Source organism: Hippoglossus stenolepis, chromosome 22, assembly GCF_022539355.2.
Source record: "Hippoglossus stenolepis isolate QCI-W04-F060 chromosome 22, HSTE1.2, whole genome shotgun sequence".
NCBI classification, from domain to species: Eukaryota; Metazoa; Chordata; class Actinopteri; order Pleuronectiformes; family Pleuronectidae; genus Hippoglossus; species Hippoglossus stenolepis.
Genome location: NC_061504.1, coordinates 1,216,056 through 1,240,035, shown reverse-complemented (window position 1 = coordinate 1,240,035; position 23,980 = coordinate 1,216,056). Strand labels below are relative to the sequence as shown.

Genomic DNA, 23,980 nt, shown 5'->3' with positions numbered 1-23,980 from the left:
CATGGGAGAGCGAGCGGTCGCTCCCGAGCAGCTGCTGCAGCCTCCCAGTCCCAACGATCCAGACAAATGCCACATGTGAGTGAATCGCGGGCTGACCAGCGGAGAAATGCTCGTCTCAGTGAACAGCCCGGCTGCGTGCTTGGGAACGGCGCTGCTGCCCGCCGCTCCGTGTAAACCCGAAGTAACGAGTGTGGGGGACGGGGGGTGGGCCAAGACCATGTAGGGAGACTTCCAGTTCCTTGTTACGACACAATACCCAGGAAGCGCAATCGAGTCGCTCAAGCATGACGTTTCTGACTTAGAGGAACTATAACAAAACGCGCGAGTGTTTTTTCCCCAGAGTTTTTGGGTTGGTAGACATGCCAGATACCCACATTAACCTGTAGAAGCACTAACAAAGTGGAATTTGCATGCTATGTCCCCTTTAAGACTTGTTTGCAGGAAGAATGGGACAAAATGACCCCTGAAACACTTCATCACTTGGTGTCTTGAGTCCCTAAACGTCTTTAAAGTGTTGTGAAAAGGAATGGCAACATTACAAAGTGATAAATGCTTTACTGTCCCAACTTTGATTGAAATATGTTGCAAGAATCAAAATTGAAATTAGTGTTTATTTTGAAAGAACAATACAATTCATGAGGTCAAACATAAAATAAGGTGCTTTTGTATTGTTTTTTATTGTAATACAGGTTAAAGATAATTTATAAATCAATTTTAGTGAAGCCAAAGTGTCTCAATCACCCCATGGTGGCTGTTGTAGGTCATAAAGGCTGCCTCCTCCATGTTAATAGGTGGGGGGTAGACCAAACTAAAGCTAGTGTGTGTGTGTGCTACTAACTAATGTAATAAGTTATGGCAAACAGGCTAATGTACTGTACTTAAGTGGGGACACTACAGGTGAATACAGTCAATTAGGCCAATAAACAATTTTAAAAATGTCAAAACAGTTGCATTTCAATATGAACTTTCTTATATACTCTATTGTAAACTTAGTAAACTATCTCAAGTGGTATAGTTGAAGATTTTAATTATGACAATAAATTATGATAAAAGGGTGTCAATTTCATGGTTATTTAATACTTTTGGTCAATGCATTAGTAAATTAAATTATTGTTTTCTATTAAAGACTTTTTTATTTAAATAAATTGAGTTTTAATATACTATGCATTTAGTTAAAAGGGTGTGTGTTTACATTTTCGAGGACAGCCGGGCCTTTATCATTTGTGCGTACGAATGGTCTGAGGAAGTTCTAAATTTGTTCGTACTCTGCGAATCGTACTCTGCGAATCGTACTCTGCGAATCGTACTCTGCGAATCGTACTCTGCGAACAAATTTAGGTACGAACATATTGATGAATCACAGATTTGTGCGTACGCACTCTTTGTGAATGAGGCCCATTGTGCCCACCATACAAGTCAAGAAGTTTCCAAACCAGAAGCCCTGGTTGAACAGTCAGGTACGTCAGATGCTGTGTACTCGGTCTCTTGCATTTCAATCAGGGAACCAGATGGAATACAAAACTGCAAAGTACAGACTGAGAAAAACCATCAAAGATGCTAAAATGCGGTACAAGGATAAACTGGACGGCTTCATCTACTGCTGATGCCGGGCGGATATGGCTGGGCCTGCAACACATCACAGAGTGTAAGGGTACCACCACAGGGATCACCAACTCCACCATCACCCTGCCTGAACAGCTCAACGAATTCTACGCCCGCTTCGAGACCTCCAGCAGCAACACATAGGAGAGGCCCTCACACACCCAGACCACACAACTCTGACGACACCACAGTCATTGGACTTATTACAGCATATAGACGTGAGGTGTCTAGTCTGGTGACATGGTGGGAAGAGAACAATTTCACCCTCAACACGGACAAGGCCAAAGAAATGAACGTGGACATGAGAAAGGAGAGGAGAACTCATTGGCCACTGTTCATCCGGGGGCTTGAGGTGGAGAGGCTGAGCAGCTTCTAATTCCTGGGCGTCTACATCAGTGATGACCTCACCTGGACACTAAACACCACCCAGCTGGACAAGAAAGCACAACAGCGGCTGTACTTCCTGAGGAGGCCGAGGAAATTCGACATGTCACCAAATGTCAGGACCCCACCCACCCCCAACACGGACTGTTCACACCTCTGCCCTCTGGTAGAAGGTACAGACGCGGGAAATCCAGGACGTCCAGACTGAGGAACAGCTTTTATGCAACTGCCATCAGACTGTTAAACACTCACTGGCCCTGACACCACCCTGGACTACACCCAAACACACAGATCCTTCACTCTACTCTATATGACAAATAAAACACTTTGAAACCTGAAAACTGTCACTCATGTATAGAAAGAGTGTGAACAATATAACGAATAAAGAAGGGAATTCATATCAGGATTATAATACGAAAAGCCAAATATTACAATGAAAAATTTGATACTAAAGAAATCAATATACATCATCTTCTAATGAACTACTTAAGAGAAACAGGACTAATTTCATTTTTGTTTTGTTTTGTTTGCTGCCAATCTCCTGCTCCACACTCCAGTCCAGAAGGTGGCAGTAATGCACCTATAAACTGGTTTGCTAACCACCAATAAACACCAGAAGAAGAGAAAAAGAAGAATCCACAATCAGCGGAGGTGAACACCGGAAGCTTTATCAGCGTGTTTGAGTGGAAGCAGCGCGAAGACGATAATAAACACATCAGTGGTGGAGAAGCAACAATGTCTTCAGTTCAGGGTTTGAGAGAGTTTGTCAGTGAGCGACTAACTTCTGCTGCTGAAGAAATATTCAGAGTCTTTGAACAAACTGTCGTCGAGTACGAGAAAGAGATCGTTCGTCAGCGCAGGTTGTTGGATATCGTTTGGAAACCTGAGATAAAGCTTCACAGGACAAGTGAGTACAAACACAGTGGTCTTCATGAAACTAACACCAAGGAGGTTATGTTTTTCCTTTTGTCTGTTTGTGAGTTTGCAGGATTACGCAAAAACTACTGGTCTGATTACTACAAAACTTGGTGAAAGAATGTGATATGTCAGTAAGATCCATTCAACTTTAGCGGATCAGGAATGTTGTTTAATTTTCTGCATTTCCAACAGAATTCATTCACTCTATGGTGGTGGCGTTGACACACAGACTACAGTTCTCACATGAGAGAAAACTGCTCCCTTCATCTCTATCAGACATTTACTTATGTATAAATACTATAAACATTAACACCCTTTTCCTTTATGTTAAAAACTGTTTTTTCTAATCAACATTCTAAACACAGATATTTTGTTGATGTTCTCAGTTGCCGTTGCATTTATACTTCTGTCTTCTGAGGATCCCCATGTGCTGAGGTTTCGTTTGTTCCCCTGTATAGTTTTTGATAGTTTTCCTTTGAGGGTTATGGGCAGATGAGTTGTTAGCCATTAGACAAATTGTATCGGAATATGGTATGAATCAAATTTGATTAATTGATCTGCCACCTGCAGATCGGCAGAATTGGAGCTGAAACTATGAGGTCTGTCTGTGTGGAACTTTTTGGAAGAATACACAAGCAAGCATGTGGCAAACAGTGCGACACACAGCTATATAATGCAGCAAGGAAACTGTGGCAGGACAAATTATGATATGGCAGGCTGCTACAATCTAGATAAATAATGGGAAACACTGCTTTGACATCGCAAATCCTAATGTGACATTGTGCCCCCATTGTGTACGAGGAAAATTACATAAATCATGGAGGTGTGGGAATTTCTTGGATGCATCACGATGCAGACTTGGACGACTCTGCATCGATGCAGTCACTGAACATAATCGAACATGTTTACAGCTACGTTCATTGTTTTAGCGATGTCCCACCACAGCATAATTATAACCAGCGCTGCTTCAGGACAGACTCATTAAAGGTCTGGTCGTCCTGTATCAGAGTCTCTGTTGGAGTCTGTTACGAGACGTAACGTGAAGCGAAGTCAGGACATCAGGGTTAAAGTGACCGGAACGATCTGGAGACATGATCCAACATCATAGATATTATATTGCCAGATGTCCTTTTTTCCATCATCAAATTAGTGACCCAGTTATGTGTCCCCTTTTTCCTCCAGAGCTCCCGCAGCAGCATGTATGTAGACAGAAGAAGGAAGTTCTCACTGACCAGCAGCTCTGTGACCAGGAGACAAACGCTAGTCTGGACCAAGAGGACCCACAGACACCAACTGCTGCTGCTGAAGAAATACCCAGAGTCACTCAGAATATTATCCTTGAGTTCAATGAAGACATTAATTATCAGCGCAGACTACTGGATCTTGTTTGGAAACCTGAGATAAAACTATACAGGACAGGTGTGTAAAAGCAGAAGGGTCAAATGAAAACTAACACAGGAGCAGAACTCGTATAAAGTTCAAAGTGTTTTTATAGTATCCTTTATTGACTCTTACTCCCTCATCACATTAGTGCCCTATTTCTTGTGTGCATTTGTTCCTTTAGAGCTCCCACAGCAACATATCTGTAAGGAGGAGGAGGTTCTCAGTGACCAGGCCCAAAACTCCAGTCTGGACCAAGAGGACCCAGAGCCTCCACAGATTAAAGAGGAGCAGGAGAGACTCTGCACCAATCAGGAGGGAGAGCAGCTTGTACTGAAGCAGAAGAACGATGCCGTTATGTTTACTCCTACTAATGAGGAGATCGACCACAGTGGACAAGAACCAAAGAGTGACCAGCTCCTCTCTCACTACTCTCCTGTAGCTGAGAGCCAAGATCAGAGAGGAAGCAATGATGTGGACCCGGGATCAACTAGAGATGAAGAGTCAAAGAGTAAGAAGAGAAAGAAGACGCGTCACAATAACACAAGTCACAGTGACTATGTAGACAAATCTTTCCCAACAAAGAGACACCGTAACACTTACACAGGTAAAAAGTGTTCAACATGTGACATTTGTGGGAAAAGTTTTAGATTTAAATCTATATTGGTTGTACATATGAGAATCCACACAAGTGAGAAGCCATATCCTTGCAAAACATGTGGCAAAGGTTTCAGACATCATTACAACCTGAAATATCACATGATGTCACACACAAGTGAGAAGCCATATCCTTGCAATAATTGTGGGAAATCTTTTAAAACAAGATGTATCTTAAAAGTCCACATGAGGATTCACACTGGTGAGAAGCCATATTCTTGCAAAACATGTGGGAAAGGTTTCAAACAGATTGGTGGGCTGAACTCTCACAGTGTCCACTCAGATGAGAGGTTGTATTCCTGTGAAACATGTGGGAAAAGGTTCAAGACTAAAACAGTCATACTGGACCACATGAGAATCCACACAGGTAAGAAGCCATATTCTTGCAAAACATGTGGCAAATGTTTCGGACGTCAGAATTACCTGAAATATCACATGATGTCACACACAGGTGAGAAGCCATATCCTTGCAATAATTGTGGGAAAGCTTTTAAAACAAGTCATGTCTTAAAGGTCCACATGAGGAATCACACGGGTGAGAAGCCGTATTTGTGCAAAACATGTGGGAAAAGCTTCAAGACTAAAAGCACCATGCTGTACCACATGAGGAATCACACGGGTGAGAAGCCCTATTTGTGCAAAACATGTGGGAAAAGCTTCAAGACTAAAAGCACCATGCTGTACCACATGAGGAATCACACGGGTGAGAAGCCGTATTTGTGCAAAACATGTGGGAAAAGCTTCAAGACTAAAAGCACCATGCTGTACCACATGAGGAATCACACGGGTGAGAAGCCCTATTTGTGCAAAACATGTGGGAAAAGCTTCAAGACTAAAAGCACCATGCTGGACCACATGAGAATCCACACAGGTGAGAAGCCATATTCTTGCAAAACATGTGGCAAATGTTTCGGACGTCAGAATTACCTGAAATATCACATGATGTCACACACAGGTGAGAAGCCATATCCTTGCAATAATTGTGGGAAAGCTTTTAAAACAAGTCATGTCTTAAAGGTCCACATGAGGAATCACACGGGTGAGAAGCCGTATTTGTGCAAAACATGTGGGAAAAGCTTCAAGACTAAAAGCACCATGCTGTACCACATGAGGAATCACACGGGTGAGAAGCCGTATTTGTGCAAAACATGTGGGAAAAGCTTCAAGACTAAAAGCACCATGCTGGACCACATGAGAATCCACACGGGTGAGAAGCCATATTCTTGCAAAACATGTGGCAAAAGTTTTTCTCAGTTATCATCATTACATAGGCATATTAGGATTCATACAGTTTAACATTTGTAACTCACTTTCTGAGAGCGACTGTAGGATTGTAATTTGCAACAAATGCAAAGGTTTCGAGAGGGGAGGAAATTTAACACTACCAATCTCATAAGTCACCTTAAAGTCCGTCATCGCGATGAAGATGTATTGCGAAAATATGAGGCGCTTGCAGCCAGAGATGCTATGGGGAAAAAAAGGCCAAAGCAATTGTTAGTATCGCAGTGCTGCGAGGGGACTGACCAGACTGACGCTACATCATGGAGCCCCACATTGGGCGCCACTGGGGCAATAGACCCTGCCTCCAGGAGAGAAGAGATCAGAGCGTCCTGGTTTAAAAAAGTGTATGGTCCACAATGTTCTCTGCTTCAATATGGTCTAGATGTGAATTTTTTTTTTTTTTTCTTTTTTCACAAATAAAGTAAAGGTTTCACAAATTTGAAAGTTTATTTCAGACAGTAGTGATGATTTACTAAAAATGGCCAACACATTTTCACTACAGTAAATGCCTCCAACATTGGAGGTACGTTCAGTAGAGGTGCAACTAAGTTTCCCCTGAACTGCTAAATCGGAAGTTAACTTCAGCCTTGTCAACACATCATGCTTCATAACACATCCCTTTTCAAACAGCCTATGAAGTCCTTTCAAGTTTTCATCTTAAAGGGGACATAGCATGCAAATTCCACTTTGTTAGTGCTTCTTCAGGTTAATGTGGGTATCTGGCATGTCTACCAACCCAAAAACTCTGGGGAAAAAACACTCGCGCGTTTTGTTATAGTTCCTCTAAGTCAGAAACGTCATGCTTGAGCGACTCGATTGCGCTTCCTGGGTATTGTGTCGTAACAAGGAACTGGAAGTCTCCCTACATGGTCTTGGCCCACCCCCCCACCGTCCCCCCACACCGTCCCCCCACACTCGTTACTTCCGTGTTTACACCGGAGGCAGCGCAGCGCCGTTCCCAAGCACGCAGCCGGGCTGTTCACACGGGACGAGCATTTCTCCGCTGGTCAGCCCGCGATTCACTCACATGTGGCATTTGTCTGGATCGTTGGGACTGGGAGGCTGCAGCAGCTGCTCGGGAGCGACCGCTCGCTCTCCCGTGCGTGAGCTGGAATTTGTGTCAGCGCCACACAGCACAGCAGTGTGGAAGACTTCCGCAGTGTTCAGCGCTACTGTAACCCCGAACCCCGACATTCAACGGGTACAACAACAAGCGGAGAAAGCAGAATCGCGGGCTGACCTTATATATACAGTCTATGGGGCTGACCAGCGCGGAGAAATGCTCGTCCCGTGAACAGCCAGGCGGCTGCGCGCTGAGAACGGCGCTGCGCTGCCTCGCAGCGGTCTTCCACACTGCCAGCTGTGTGGATGACTTCCGCAGTGTTCAGCTCAACTGTATGCCGGGGTACAGTAGTTATGCCGGGGTACAGTAGTTACGCCGGGGTACACCGGACGCGGAAGCGCCGCTGCGAGGCAGCGCAGCGCCGTTCTCCAGCACGCAGCCGCCTGGCTGTTCACACGGGACGAGCATTTCTCCGCTGGTCAGCCCCATAGACTGTATATATAAGGTCAGCCCGCGATTCTGCTTTCTCCGCTTGTTGTTGTACCCGTTGAATGTCGGGGTTCGGGGTAAATGATGGTCTTCATAGCCCCCCACCTCTTTCTCTCTCTGTCTGTCTGCTTGTGTGCTTGTAGTGGATGGGCAGAGGGGACATTTAATTATGTGATTGGGAAAATTAAAACTCCAGGACAACAAGGGGAATACAAAGTATGGGATGCATATTTGATAATTTATATCATATAAAATATGTAATTTATATCGTTTAAAATCATGGGGGGAGAGGGGGGAGGGGGGAGCTGGCTCATTAGCATTTAAAGGAACAGGCACTCAAAACAGGTCACTCGGTGGAGGGCTGTTTTATACAGGGTAAAAAGGGTGCTGTTTTATATGATCCTTGTGGTATTTTGACCAAAGTATGTTACAGACATTTCATTAAGACCCCAAGGAACCATATCAACTTGTGGTAAAATGGGCATGCTATGTCCCCTTTAAGGTTGCGGTCTTATCTTTATGTCCAGTCTGAATCTCTCTAACCTCATAGTGAACGTGATCAGTTTGCTGTTCATCTTTTGGAAGTTACTGAAATGATTCAAGAAAATTAACATTGAAATAAAACAGTGTCAACCCAGTTAGAGAAGAAGCTAAATAATAATCCTGGTAACAGTAAGAGCCACAATTTACATGATTTCAGTAGTAAATAAAAAATAAAAATAAAACATATCTTCTGGTTAAGACTTGAAGCATCAGTTGGAACAGGTCTAAAAACTTAACAAATGTAAAGCAGATATGTTTGTCTACAGAAAATAGGAAAACAAGACTAATTTATGTAAAGGTCGTTCAGTTTCATTCTATGTTTGTCAGTCAGTGCTTTAAAGGTGAGTTTGACTTCTGTGATAGGCTGATGAAGCCTTATGAAACTTTTCTTTCTATTTGTCTTGTCACTGGGACAGACCCTTTACAACACCTATATGATTTTAATTATTTTAGTTTCATGTGATTACAATAAAAGTCCAAAAAGACTGTTACGATTAAATCTCTAATACATTGATGTAGCCATTCTGTATTAAATATACAACTATGGAAAATGCAAATAAAAAAAGACAGCAGTGATTTCTAAATTAAGTTTGACTTGTATTTCATTGCTGACAGTATGAACATAAGATATTTTATGTTTTGTCTGGTCATTTCATTTTATTTGTTAATATACATCCATTCCTGCCATTCAGGCCTGTAATACATTCCCCAAAAAGTTGGGACGGGGGCAATTTAGGGCTAGGAATGAAGTAGAATGATTAAAAAATTAAGTGATTTGAAATAGGTGATGTCAACAGGTGATTGTAATCATGATTTGGTACAAAAGCAGCAACCAGGAAAGGCCTGGCTCTTTAGGAGCAAAGATGGGCCGAGGATCGCTAGTTTGCCAACAATGTGTGAGAAAATTATTGGAATGTTTAAAAACAGTGTTCCTCAAAGAAGGATAGGAAGGGATTTGGATATTTCATCCTCTACGATGCATAACATCATTAAAAGATTCAAGGAATCTGGAGGAATTTCAGTGCATAAAGAGCAAGTGCGAAAGTCTAAGCTGACTAACAGTGTTCTCCGATCCCTCAGACGACACTGCATCAAGAACCGTCATTTATCTATATGCAATATAACCACATGGGCTAGGATTACTTTGGTAAACCATTGTCAAGCACTACAATACGTAGTTACATCCACAAATGCCAGTTAAAACTTTACTGTGCCAAAAGAAAACCTTATGTTAACCGTGTCCAGAAGCGCAGTAGACTTCTCTGGGCTCGAAGGCATCTAGGATGGAACATAACACAGTGGAAACGTGTATTGTGGCCAGACGAGTCAGTATTTCAGGTCTTTTTTGGAAGAAATGGACGCTGTGTACTCCTGACTAAAGATGAAAAGGACCATCCAGACTGTTATCAGCAACAAGTCCAAAAGCCAGGGTCTGTCATGGTATGGGGTTGTGTCAGTGCCCTTTGCAAAGGTAACTTACACTTCTGTGATGGCACCATTAATGACGAAAAGTACATAAAGATTTTGTAGCAGAATCTGCTGGCTTCAAGACGACATCTTTTCCAGAGACATCCTAGCATATAGCAACAAGACAATGCAAAACCACATTGTGCACACATTACAAAGGCATGGCTGCGGAAGAAGAGGGTGGGAGTGCTGGTCTGGCCTGCGTGCAGTCCAGACTTTGCCACAATAGAGAATATGTGGTGCATTTTAAAACGCAAAATACGACAATGGAGACCCCGTACTGTTGCATACCTTAAGACTTGTTTGCAGGAAGAATGAGACAAAATGACCCCTGAAACACTTCATCACTTGGTGTCTTGAGTCCCTAAACGTCTTTAAAGCGTTGTGAAAAGGAATGGCAACATTACAAAGTGGTAAATGCTTTGCTGTTGCATTTCAATATGAACTTTCTTATATACTCTATTGTAAGCTTAGTAAACTATCTCAACTGGTATAGTTGAAGATTTAAATTATGACAATAAATTATGATAAAAGGGTGTCATTTTCATGGTTATTTAATACTTTTGGTCAATGCATTAGTAAATTAAATTATTGTTTTCTATTAAAGACTTTTTTATTTAAATAAATTGAGTTTTAATATACTATGCATTTAGTTAAAAGGGTGTGTGTTTACATTTTCTAGGACAGCCGGGCCTTTATCATTTGTGCGTACGCATGGTCTGAGGAAGTTCTAAATTGGTTTGAACTCTGCGAATCGTACTCTGCGAATAAATTTAGGTACGAACATATAGATGAATCCCAGGTTTGTGCGTCAAACGTTCGTACGCACGGTTTAAGCACAGATTGAATTGTGAATAAGGCCCATTGTGCCCACCAAACAAGTCAAGAAGTTTCCAAACCAGAAGCCCTGGTTGAACAGTCCGGTACGTCAGATGCTGTGTGCTCAGTCTCTTACTTTTCAATCAGGGAACGAGATGGAGTACAAAACAGCAAAGAACAGTCTGAGAAAAACGCTAAATGCTAAAAAGCGGTACAAGGAGAAACTGGACGGCACAGCCACAGGGATCACCAACTCCACCATCACCCTGCCTGAACAGCTCAACCAATTCTACACCTGCTTCGAGACCTCCAGCAGCAACACACAGGGGAGGCACTCACACACCCAGACCACACAACCCACACAATTCCACACTCTGTGACTGGCTGTCAGATTTCCTCGCTGGCAGGCCGCAGTCTGTCTGAATTGGAAACATAACATCAAACAGCCTTGCGATGAACACTGGTACCATGCAAGGATGTGTTCTCAGCCCTATGCTCTACACACTGTTCACATACGACTGCGTCGCCTCTCACAGGGACAACACCATCCTGAAATCATCTGACGACACCACAGTCATTGGACTTATTACTGACGGTGTGGAAACAGCATATAGACGTGAGGTGTCTAGTCTGGTGACGTGGTGGGAAGAGAACAACCTCACCCTCAACAAGGACAAGGCCAAGGAAATGAACGTGGACATGAGAAAGGAGAGGAGAACTCATTGGCCACTGTTCATCCGGGGGCTTGAGGTGGAGAGGCTGAGCAGCTTCAAATTCCTGGGTGTCTACATCAGTGATGACCTCACCTGGACACTAAACACCACCCAGCTGGACAAGAAAGCACAACAGTGGCTGTACTTCCTGAGGAGGCCGAGGAAATTCGGCATGTCACCAAAGACCCCACCCACCCCCAACACGGACTGTTCACACCTCTGCCCTCTGGTAGAAGGTACAGACGTGGGAAATCCAGGACGTCCAGACTGAGGAACAGCTTTTATGCAACTGCCATCAGACTGTTAAACACTCACTGGCCCTGACACCACCCTGGACTACACCCAAAAACACAGATCCTTCACTCTGCCCCCTACTCTATATGACAAATAAAACACTTTGAAACTTTGAAACCGGAAAACTGTCACTCATGTATTGATAGTGTGAAAAAAAAAAAGAATAAAGTAGGGAATTCATATCAGGATTAAAATATGAAAAGCCAAATATTACATTGAAACATTTGATAGTAAAGAAATCAAGGAATATACATCATCTTCTAATGAACTACTTAAGAGAAACAGGACTAAAACATAATTTCATTTTTTTTTTGTTTTGTTTGCTGCCAATCTACTGCTCCACACTCCAGTCCAGAAGGTGGCGGTACTGGTTTGCTAACCACCAATAAACACCAGAAGAAGAGTAAAAGAAGAATCCACAATCAGCGGAGGTGAACACCGGACGCTTCATCAGCGTGTTTGAGTGGAAGCAGCGCGAAGACGATAATAAACACATCAGTGGTGGAGAAGCAACAATGTCTTCAGTTCAGGGTTTGAGAGAGTTTGTCAGTGAGCGACTAACTTCTGCTGCTGAAGAAATATTCAGAGTCTTTGAACAAACTGTCGTCGAGTACGAGAAAGAGATCGTTCGTCAGCGCAGGTTGTTGGATATCGTTTGGAAACCTGAGATAAAGCTTCACAGGACAAGTGAGTACAAACACAGTGGTCTTCATGAAACTAACACCAAGGAGGTTATGTTTTTCCTTTTGTCTGTTTGTGAGTTTGCAGGATTACGCAAAAACTACTGGTCTGATTACTACAAAACTTGGTGAAAGAATGTGATATGTGTCAGTAAAGAATCCATTCAACTTTAGCGCGGATCCAGGAATGTTGTTTAATTTTCTGCATTTCCAACAGAATTCATTCACTCTATGGTGGTGGCGTTGCTCTCACACACAGACTACAGTTCTCACATGAGAGAAAACTGCTCCCTTCATCTCTATCAGACATTTACTAATGTATAAATACTATAAACATTAACACCCTTTTCCTTTATGTTAAAAACTGTTTTTTCTAATCAACATTCTAAACACAGATATTTTGTTGATGTTCTCAGTTGCACGTTGCATTTATTGCACTTCTGTCCTTCCTGGGAGGGATCCCTCACATGTGGCTCTCTCTGAGGTTTCTATGTTTGTTCCCCTGTTAATAGTTTTTTTTTTGATAGTTTTTCCTCTTGTTGAGGGTTATGGGCAGATGAGTTGTTAAGCCCTATTAGACAAATTGTGATTCGTGAATATGGGTTATATGAATCAAATTTGATTAATTGATCTGCCACCTGCAGATCCGAGCAGAATTGGAGCTGAAACTATGAGGTCTGTCTGTGTGGAACTTTTTGGAAGAATACACAAGCAAGCATGTGGCAAACAGTGCGACACACAGCTATATAATGCAGCAAGGAAACTGTGGCAGGACAAATTATGATATGGCAGGCTGCTACAATCTAGATAAATAATGGGAAACACTGCTTTGACATCGCAAATCCTAATGTGACATTGTGCCCCCATTGTGTACGAGGAAAATTACATAAATCATAGAGGTGTGGGAATTTCTTGGATGCATCACGATGCAGACTTGGACGACTCTGCATCGATGCAGTCACTGAACATAATCGATCATGTTTACAGCTACGTTCATTGTTTTAGCGATGTCCCACCACAGCATAATTATAACCAGCGCTGCTTCAGGACAGACTCATTAAAGGTCCGGTCGTCCTGTGTCAGAGTCTCTGTTGGAGTCTGTTTCCTCCTCACTTCCCCTCTGACCTGCTCTCACTTTACAGTCTAACAATAAACACCATCACAGATCACAAGTTATTAGGACACGTACAGGACTGACGATTACTTTGTTTTGATTCTAGAGTTAATGAGACGCATGTTTAAACCTGCTACACAACACGAGACGTAACGTGAAGCGAAGTCAGGACATCAGGGTTAAAGTGACCGGAACGATCTGGAGACATTATCCGACATCATAGATATTATATTGCCAGATGTCCTTTTTTCCATCATCAAATTAGTGACCCAGTTATGTGTCCCCTTTTTCCTCCAGAGCTCCCGCAGCAACATGTATGTAGGAAGAAGAAGGAAGTTCTCACTGACCAGCAGCTCTGTGACCAGGAGACAAACTCTAGTCTGGACCAAGAGGACCCACAGACACCAACTGCTGCTGCTGAAGAAATACCCAGAGTCACTCAGAATATTATCCTTGAGTTCAATGAAGACATTAATTATCAGCGCAGACTACTGGATCTTGTTTGGAAACCTGAGATAAAACTACACAGGACAGGTGTGTAAAAGCAGAAGGGTCAAATGAAAACTAACACAGGAGCAGGAATCGTATGAAGTTCAAAGTGTTTTTATAGTATCTTTTATTGACTCTTACTCCCTCATCACATTAGTGCCCTATTTCTTGTGTGCATTTGCTCCTTTAGAGCTCCCACAGCAACATATCTGTAAGGAGGAGGAGGTTCTCAGTGACCAGGACAAGAACTCCAGTCTGGACCAAGGGGACCCAGAGCCTCCACAGATTAAAGAGGAGCAGGAGAGAGTCTGCACCAGTCAGGAGGGAGAGCAGCCTGTACTGAAGCAGAAGAGCGATGCTGTTATGTTTACTCCTACTAATGAGGAGATCAACCACAGTGGACAAGAACCAAAGAGTGACCAGCTCCTCTCTCACAACTCTCCTGTAGCTGAGAGCCAAGATCAGAGAGGAAGCAATGATGTGGACCCGGGATCAACTACAGTTGAAGAGTCAAAGAGTAAGAAGAGAAAGATGACGCGTCACAGTGACTATGTAGACAACTCTTTCCCAACAAAGAGACACCGTAACACTCACACAGGTAAAAAGTGTTCAACATGTGACATTTGTGGGAAAAGTTTTAGATGTAAATCTATATTAGTCGTACATATGAGAATCCACACAGGTGAGAAGCCATATTCTTGCAAAACATGTGGCAAAGGTTTCACACGTCCTTATAACCTGGAATATCACATGATGTCACACACAAGTGAGAAGCCATATCCTTGCAATAATTGTGGGAAAGCTTTTAAAACAAGATGTGTCTTAAATGTCCACATGAGGATTCACACGGGTGAGAAGCCGTATTCTTGCAAAACATGTGGGAAAGGTTTCAAACAGATTGGTGGGCTGAACTCTCACATGAGTGTCCACTCAGATGAGAGGTTGTATTCCTGTGAAACATGTGGGAAAAGGTTCAAGTATAAAAGCGTCATACTGGACCACATGAGAATCCACACAGGTGAGAAGCCATATTCTTGCAAAACATGTGGCAAATGTTTCGGACGTCATAATTACCTGAAATATCACATGATGTCACACACAAGGGAGAAGCCATATCCTTGCAATAATTGTGGGAAAGCTTTTAAAACAAGTTATGTCTTAAAAGTCCACATGAGGAATCACACTGGTGAGAAGCCCTATTTGTGCAAAACATGTGGGAAAAGCTTCAAGACTAAAAGCACCATGCTGTACCACATGAGAATTCACACGGGTGAGAAGCCCTATTTGTGCAAAACATGTGGGAAAAGCTTCAAGACTAAAAGCACCATGCTGGACCACATGAGAATCCACACAGGTGAGAAGCCATATTCTTGCAAAACATGTGGCAAAAGTTTTTCTCAGTTATCATCATTACATAGGCATATTAGGATTCATACAGTTTAACATTTGTAACTCACACTTTCTGAGAGCGACTGTAGGATTGTAATTTGCAACAAATGCAAAGGTTTCGAGAGGGGAGGAAATTTAACACTACCAATCTCATGAGTCACCTTAGAGTCTGTCATCGTGACGAAGATGTATTGCGAAAATACGAGGCGCTTGCAGCCAGAGATGCTATGGTGAAAAAAAGGCCAAAGCAAGTGTTAGTGCCACAGTGCTGCGAGGGGACTGACCAGACTGACGCTACATCATGGAGCCCCACATTGGGCGCCACTGTGGCAATAGACCCTGCCTCCAGTAGAGTAGAGTAGAGATCAGAGCGTCCTGGTTTAAAAAAGTGTATGGTCCACAATGTGTCTGATTTAATATGGTCTAGATGTGAATTTTTTGTTTGTTTTCACAAATAAAGTAAAGGTTTCACAAATTTGAAAGTTTATTTCAGACAGTAGTGATGATTTACTAGAAATGGCCAACACATTTTCACTACAGTAAATGCCTCCAACATTGGAGGTACGTTCAGTAGAGGTGCAACTAAGTTTCCCCTGAACTGCTAAATCGGACGTTAACTTCAGCCTTGTCAACACATCATGCTTCATAACACATCCCTTTTCAAACAGCCTATGAAGTCCTTTTAGGTTTTCATCTTAAGGTTGAGGTCTTATCTTTATGTCCAGTCTGAATCTCTCTTACCTCATAGTGAACATGATCAGTTTGCTGTTCATCTTTTGGAAGTTACTGAAATGATTCAAGAAAATTAACATTGAAATAAAACAGTGTCAACCCAGTGAGAGAGGAAGCTAAATAATAATCCTGGTAACAGTAAGAGCCACAATTTACATGATTTCAGTAGTAAATAAAAAAAACAAAAAAACATATGTTTGTCTCCAGAAAATAGGAAAACAAGACTAATTTATGTAAAGGTCGTTCAGTTTCATTCTGTTTGTCAGTCAGTGCTTTAAAGGTGAATTTGACTTCTGTGATGGGCTGACGAAGCCTTATGAAACTTTTCTTTACATTCTGTATATGAACATAAGATATTTTATGTTTTGTCTGGTCATTTCATTTTATTTGTTAATATACATCCATTCCTGCCATTCAGGCCTGCAACACATTCCCCAAAAAGTTGGGACGGGGGCAATTTAGGGCTAGGAATGAGGTACAATGATGAAAAAATGAAGTGATTTGAAATAGGTGATGTCAACAGGTGATTGTAATCATGATTTGGTACAAAAGCAGCATTCAGGAAAGGCCTGGCTCTTTAGGAGCAAAGATGGGTAGAGGATCGCCAGTTTGCCAACAAATGTGTGAGAAAATTATTGATATGTTTAAAAACAGTGTTCCTCAAAGAAGGATAGGAAGGGATTGGATATTTCATCCTCTACGATGCATAACATCATTAAAAGATTCAAGGAATCTGGAGGAATTTCAGTGCATAAAGAGCAAGTGCGAAAGTCTAAGGTGACTAACAGTGTTCTCCGATCCCTCAGACGACACTGCATCAAGAACTGTCATTTATCTATATGCAATATAACCACATGGGCTCAGGATTACTTTGGTAAACCATTGTCAAGCACTACAATACGTAGTTACATCCACAAATGCCAGTTAAAACTTTACTGTGCCAAAAGAAAACCTTATGTTAACCGTGTCTAGAAGCGCAGTAGACTTCTCTGGGCTCGAAGGCATCTGGGATGGACCATAACACAGTGGAAACGTGTATTGTGGTCAGACGAGTCAGTATTTCAGGTCTTTTTTGGAAGAAATGGACGCTGTGTACTCCTGACTAAAGATGGTCATGGTATGGGGTTGTGTTAGTGCCCTTTGCAAAGGTAACTTACACTTCTGTGATGGCACCATTAATGACGAAAAGTACATAAAGATTTTGGAGCAGAATCTGCTGGCTTCAAGACGACATCTTTTCCAGAGACATCCTAGCATATAGCAACAAGACAATGCAAAACCACATTGTGCACACATTACAAAGGCATGGCTGCGGAAGAAGAGGGTGGGAGTGCTGGTCTGGCCTGCGTGCAGTCCAGACTTGTCCACAATAGAGAATATGTGGTGCATTTTAAAACGCAAAATGCGACAATGGAGACCCTGTACTGTTGCACACCTTAAGACTTGTTTGCTGGAAGAATGAGACAAAATGACCCCTGAAACACTTCATCACTTGGTGTCTTGAGTCCCTAAACGTCTTTAAAGCGTTGTGAAAAGGAATGGCAACATTACAAAGTGGTAAATGCTTTGCTGTTGCATTTCAATATGAACTTTCTTATATACTCTATTGTAAGCTTAGTAAACTATCTCAACTGGTATAGTTGAAGATTTAAATTATGACAATAGATTATGAGGATAAAAGGATATCAATTTCATGGTTATTTAATACTTTTGGTCAATGCATTAGTAAATTAAATTATTGTTTTCTATCAAATACTTTTTTATTTAAATAAATTGAGTTTTAATATACTATGCATTTAGTTAAAAGGGTGTGTGTTTACATTTTCTAGGACAGCCGGGCCTTTATCATTTGTGCGTACGCATGGTCTGAGGAAGTTCTAAATTGGTTTGAACTCTGCGAAACGTACTCTGCGAATAAATTTAGGTACGAACATATAGATGAATCCCAGGTTTGTGCGTCAAACGTTCGTACCCACGGTTTAAGCACAGATTGAATTGTGAATAAGGCCCATTGTGCCCACCAAACAAGTCAAGAAGTTTCCAAACCAGAAGCCCTGGTTGAACAGTCCGGTACGTCAGATGCTGTGTGCTCAGTCTCTTACATTTCAATCAGGGAACGAGATGGAGTACAAAACAGCAAAGAACAGTCTGAGAAAAACGCTAAATGCTAAAAAGCGGTACAAGGAGAAACTGGACGGCACAGCCACAGGGATCACCAACTCCACCATCACCCTGCCTGAACAGCTCAACCAATTCTACACCCGCTTCGAGACCTCCAGCAGCAACACACAGGGACAACACACACTCACACACCCAGACCACACAACCCACACAATTCCACACTCTGTGACTGACTGTCAGATTTCCTCGCTGGCAGGCCGCAGTCTGTCTGAATTGGAAACATAACATCAAACAGCCTTGCGATGAACACTGGTACCATGCAAGGATGTGTTCTCAGCCCTATGCTCTACACACTGTTCACATACGACTGCGTCGCCTCTCACAGGGACAACACCATCCTGAAATTATCTGACGACACCACAGTCATTGGACTTATTACTGACGGTGTGGAAACAGCATATAGACGTGAGGTGTCTAGTCTGGTGACATGGTGGGAAGAGAACAACCTCACCCTCAACAAGGACAAGGCCAAGGAAATGATTGTGGACATGAGAAAGGAGAGGAGAACTCATTGGCCACTGTTCATCCGGGGGCTTGAGGTGGAGAGGCTGAGTAGCTTCTAATTCCTGGGTGTCTACATCAGTGATGACCTCACCTGGACACTAAACACCACCCAGCTGGACAAGAAAGCACAACAGCAGCTGTACTTCCTGAGGAGGCCGAGGAAATTCAGCATGTCACCAAAGATCCTCAGCAACTTGGGAGCACCACTGCAATGGAGACCACTGAGAGGATCACCAGGACATCACTACCCTCTCTGCAGGACATCTACCACTGCAGAGTCCACAGAAGAGCCTGCTCCATTGTCAAGGACCCCACCCAACCCCAACACGGACTGTTCACACCTCTGCCCTCTGGTAGAAGGTACAGACGCGGGAAATCCAGGACGTCCAGACTGAGGAACAGCTTTTATGCAACTGCCATCAGACTGTTAAACACTCACTGGCCCTGACACCACCCTGGACTACACCCAAACACACAGATCCTTCACTCTGCCCCCTACTCTATATGACAAATAAAACACTTTGAAACTTTGAAACCGGAAAACTCACTCATGTATTGATAGTGTGAAAAATATAATGAATAAAGAAGGGAATTCATATCAGGATTATAATACGAAAAGCCAAATATTACATTGAAAAATTTGATAGTAAAGAAATCAATATACATCATCTTCTAATGAACTACTTAAGAGAAACAGGACTAATTTCATTTTTGTTTTGTTTTGTTTGCTGTCAATCTACTGCTCCACACTCCAGTCCAGAAGGTGGCGGTAATGCGCCTATAAACTGTTTTGCCAACTGCCAATAAACACCAGAAGAAGAGTAAAAGAAGAATCCACAATCAGCGGAGGTGAACACCGGAAGCTTTATCAGCGTGTTTGAGTGGAAGCAGCGCGAAGACGATAATAAACACATCATTGGTGAAGAAGTAACAATGTCTTCAGTTCAGGGTTTGAGAGAGTTTGTCAGTGAGCGACTAACTTCTGCTGCTGAAGAAATATTCAGAGTCTTTGAACAAACTGTCGTCGAGTACGAGAAAGAGATCGTTCGTCAGCGCAGGTTGTTGGATATCGTTTGGAAACCTGAGATAAAGCTTCACAGGACAAGTGAGTACAAACACAGTGGTCTTCACGAGAAGGACTCAGAGGATCGTTCGGCTCTGCACGTACAGTTACTATTAGTGTCACCTGCACATGAATGGAAAACTTCAGGGGCATAAATTATTTCACTTTTACAGAAATAGCATGAACCAGTAAACATCTAACACCAGTCGCACAGTATGTATAAGACCAAGGAAATCTGACTTCACTCAAGCATCACTGAGGAAATTTGAAACAAAGACCAAACAATGGGCGTGAACGCATCGTGCTTTATTGACACATCCCTTTTCAAACAGCCTATGAAGTCCTTTTAGGTTTTCATCTGAAGGTTGAGGTCTTATCTTTATGTCCAGTCTGAATCTCTCTTACCTCATAGTGAACATGATCAGTTTGCTGTTCATCTTTTGGAAGTTACTGAAATGATTCAAGAAAATTAACATTGAAATAATAACAGTGTCAACCCAGTGAGAGAGGAAGCTAAATAATAATCCTGGTAACAGTAAGAGCCACAATTTACATGATTTCAGTAGTAAATAAAAAATGATGAAGCCATATGAAATTTATCTTTCTATTCTATCTTTCATACTGATGTATGTTCAAGTGATTTAAATGATTTACTTGATACTATAAAACTGGGGTGGAACATCATGATTGACAGCTGTCAGAGACTGACTATACTGTATATATTGGCTATACTGGATATCGTTTGGAAATCTGAGCTAAAGCAACACAAGACAGATGTGTACAAGTAGAATGGTCTTGATGAAAATACAGGAACAGGACTCATAAAGGATCCTTATAGTTTAAATGTGTTTTTATTGCCTCTTTCTCCACCATCACATTATTGTGTCTCTTTTTTCCTCCAGAGCTCCCACAGTATGTCTGTAAGGAGAAGGAGGAGGTTCTCACTGAGCAGCAGCTCTGTGGCCAGGAGAGAAGCTCCAGTCTGGACCAAGAGGACCCAGAGCCTCCACAGATTAAAGAGGAGCGGGATGAACTCTGCAGCAGTCAGGAGGGAGAGCAGCTTGTACTGAAGAAGGAGAGTGATCCCTTTATGTTTACTCCTACTAATGAGGAGGTCGACCACAGTGGAGAAGAACCAAAGATTGACCAGCTCCTCTCTCACAACTCTCCTGTAGCTGAGAGCCAAGATCAGAGAGGAAGCGATGATATGGACCCGGGATCAACTAGAGATGAAGAGTCGAAGAGAAAGAAGACGCATCACGATAACACAAGTCACAGTGACAATGTAGACAACTCTTTCCCAACAAAGAGACACCGTAACACTCACAAAAGTAAAAAGTCTTTAACATGTGACACTTGTGGAAAATCGTTTAAGTTCAAGTCCTGGTTAATTATACATCTGAGAACCCACACAGGTGAGAGGCCATACCCTTGCAAGACCTGTGGTAAAGGCTTCACTGACATACCAACATTGAATGTTCATCTAAGAATCCATACAGGTGAGAGGCCATATATTTGTGAAATATGTGGGAAAAGTTTCAGAATTAAGACAGACTTGTTGCTCCACTTGAGAATCCACACAGGAGAGAAACCGTACTCCTGCAACACTTGTGGGAAAAGATTCAATCAGAAAACAAGTTTGAACAAGCATTTGAAAATTCACACAGGTGAGAAGCCATATTCTTGCGAGACTTGTGGGAGAGCTTTTAGACAAAATAGCATCCTTAAAAACCACATGAGAACCCACACAGGTGAGAAACCCTATGGTTGTGAAACATGTGCAAGAAGCTTCAGTTGTTCAAGATCATTGCAAAAGCACAATAGAATTCATTCAGATGAAAGTTGAATATATATTGAACATGTGGGTGAGCTATCTGACTTTGATGTGTCTCACTTGGGAATCCCCATGAGATCACATTCAGCATAGCAACATATTGGTTTTTTTCCAATATGTGGAAGAGGATTCAGTTGTTGTTCATGGACACAACACACAAGCCACATAAGTGAAAATCAGTTTACACAGGAGAAACAATCAAGATGAGACTTGTGTGGAGTTTATAAACTCATGCAGTTGCAAATACACTTTTGCAGTAGATAGATCTCTGCATTTCAATGTATTAAATTGATAAGAAGTCAGTGTCAAGTTATCATGGTTATTGTGATCACTCACTTATAATGGTCAAAAAGCTAATAATCTTTATACAAATGCTGTTTAATAGAACAGATTCATCATCATAATAATTTATTACATATGACTGACTAATCAAGTATAATTATTATAATAAAAATAATATGAATAAACATAACAGGATATGAATAAATAAAACAATATATATAGCATATACTACGGTTTATATACTTAATATTTATAACATTACATATTGTATTGTTATTGAATATCAGGTAAATATTCAAGAACAAATACCTATTAATATTCAGGGAAGACCAGCCTTTATTTAATTTTTTCTGAATTGCTAAAATGCATTTCCTGAAACCCCTTTTCTCAAAACAGTAAACACAAACACAAAAATTCAAGCTAAACTCACAAAACCTTTGTCTTGTTTGTAAAATCGAACAATTGATTCGAAACAATTTTATCTTTACCCTAAACCAAACACTGCCATCAACTGCATCAGCTAATGTATACACACTACTCAGAAATCATTACACACTACATAAATAAATACAAAACAATGCAAAACACTGGGCATAGAAGGAAAAATAAATTCTTTCCTGAAAAAGTTCTGAAAATATTTACTGTAGGATATTTACACATTCCTGCACTTATTGAAACTCATATGTTTACATTAGAGGAGTTTTTCTTGGGTATCTGGGTTTCGGTCATACACTTCACCGCCATGAGGATAAATCTTCTATAGGGTTTCGGGAGAGAGGGTCTGGTCCTACACGATGTTTTACATTTTGGTTGGTTCTGTGTTAATGATAACAGGGTAAATGGTTTGTATTTGTATAGCTTTTCTAGTCTTGATGACCACTCAAAGTGCTTTACAGTACAGTTTGCCATTTACCCATTCACACACACATTCATACAGTGCATCTATTAGCACTTTCTTTTTTTGTTCTATGAGGGGCAATTCGGCATGCAGATGGGGAAGACTGGGGATCGAACTGCCGACATTCTGGTTGGAGTACGACCTCTCTACCCCTCAGCCACAGCCACACAGGGTGTTAGTTGTTTTTAACCTTTGAGCCTCTGTGTGTCAGTCTGGGTCAAAGTGTGCCACACTGCTAAATGTGTTTAGTGAATGAGAATGTGTCTAGAGTTTTGACGTATATGTGCACATCAAATTCTGTCATAATGCTACAATAGCATTACCAGTATACATGTACATGTATTTCCCAGAGCAAACTGTAAACAAGGATCTATCATAACAGCAAATACTGAATAAGAACAGCAGTTCTGGAAAGAGCAGTGTCATTATAGAATGTTGATGTATTTTCCATGTAACAGCAGCATCACACAGAAAATTCAAATTAAACTTTAACATTGTGTGACATCATTGCCTAAAAACTGACTGTTTATTGTTGGATAGTTTTTTTGTAAAGAGTGAGAAAGAAAACACTTGCCCCTGTAGCCCTTGCTACCTTCACGGACAATATGGGACAAGTAGAAACTTCCAATTAGTGATGCATAGAAACATCTAGATCTTTAGTGAATATAATATAGTGTTCCTCTGTCTGACGAATACAATGTCAAAAATATAGCTGATAGTTCTTCCTTTTTTTGTTCATTTTGGTTTACAAAAAGTCAAATTTGACAAATGGAAGAAATGAATGTGTAAAGTTAAGGATGTGGAAACAGACAGCTGTAAGGACAAGGTGTAAACAAGTGGCAGAGATTAAATGAAAACCATCTGACCAGAGCTTAATGTAATGAGTGTTTTACCACCAAACAGATGTATTTAACTGTACATGCAGTTTTGCAAAATGGGTGATTGATTCGAGAAACATGTTTTGCCAGTTTACAGTGTTGTTTAGAGAATGGGGTTTTGTGTTTTGGCTATTCAGAGGAAATGTAGTTGACCTGGATAAGGTATAGGGGGCCACTGTTTCAGAAAAAAGTTTAGAACTACTGATCTGGAGGTTTCAGAGCAAAGTTATGTAAGTAGCCTTGTTTTGCCAACAACATATCACAAATGCTCCAACTTTTTGCCTAAACAAGAAAGCTACAGTGCTCATAAGGTAAACCTGCTGGCA

The 23,980-nt window shown here is 41.6% G+C and overlaps 2 protein-coding genes across 2 annotated transcripts; both read left to right on the top strand.

The window, feature by feature from the left end:
• Positions 1-2,638: 2,638 nt before the first annotated feature.
• On the top strand, positions 2,639-6,640 carry LOC124851313 (zinc finger protein 260-like). Its single transcript, XM_047338664.1, has 3 exons — positions 2,639-2,893; positions 4,087-4,323; positions 4,469-6,640. Exons 1-3 carry the CDS (start codon positions 2,722-2,724, stop codon positions 6,235-6,237), a joined length of 2,178 nt encoding a protein of 725 aa, XP_047194620.1. The 5' UTR covers positions 2,639-2,721; the 3' UTR covers positions 6,238-6,640.
• A 5,381-nt stretch (positions 6,641-12,021) lies between these two features.
• On the top strand, positions 12,022-23,855 carry LOC124851312. The gene is made up of 9 exons (XM_047338663.1): positions 12,022-12,297; positions 13,702-13,938; positions 14,084-15,330; positions 18,109-18,401; positions 18,521-18,747; positions 18,813-19,052; positions 19,455-19,468; positions 19,528-19,804; positions 20,665-23,855. Exons 1-9 carry the CDS (start codon positions 12,126-12,128, stop codon positions 21,606-21,608), a joined length of 3,651 nt encoding a protein of 1,216 aa, XP_047194619.1. The 5' UTR covers positions 12,022-12,125; the 3' UTR covers positions 21,609-23,855.
• The last annotated feature ends 125 nt before the right edge of the window (positions 23,856-23,980 follow it).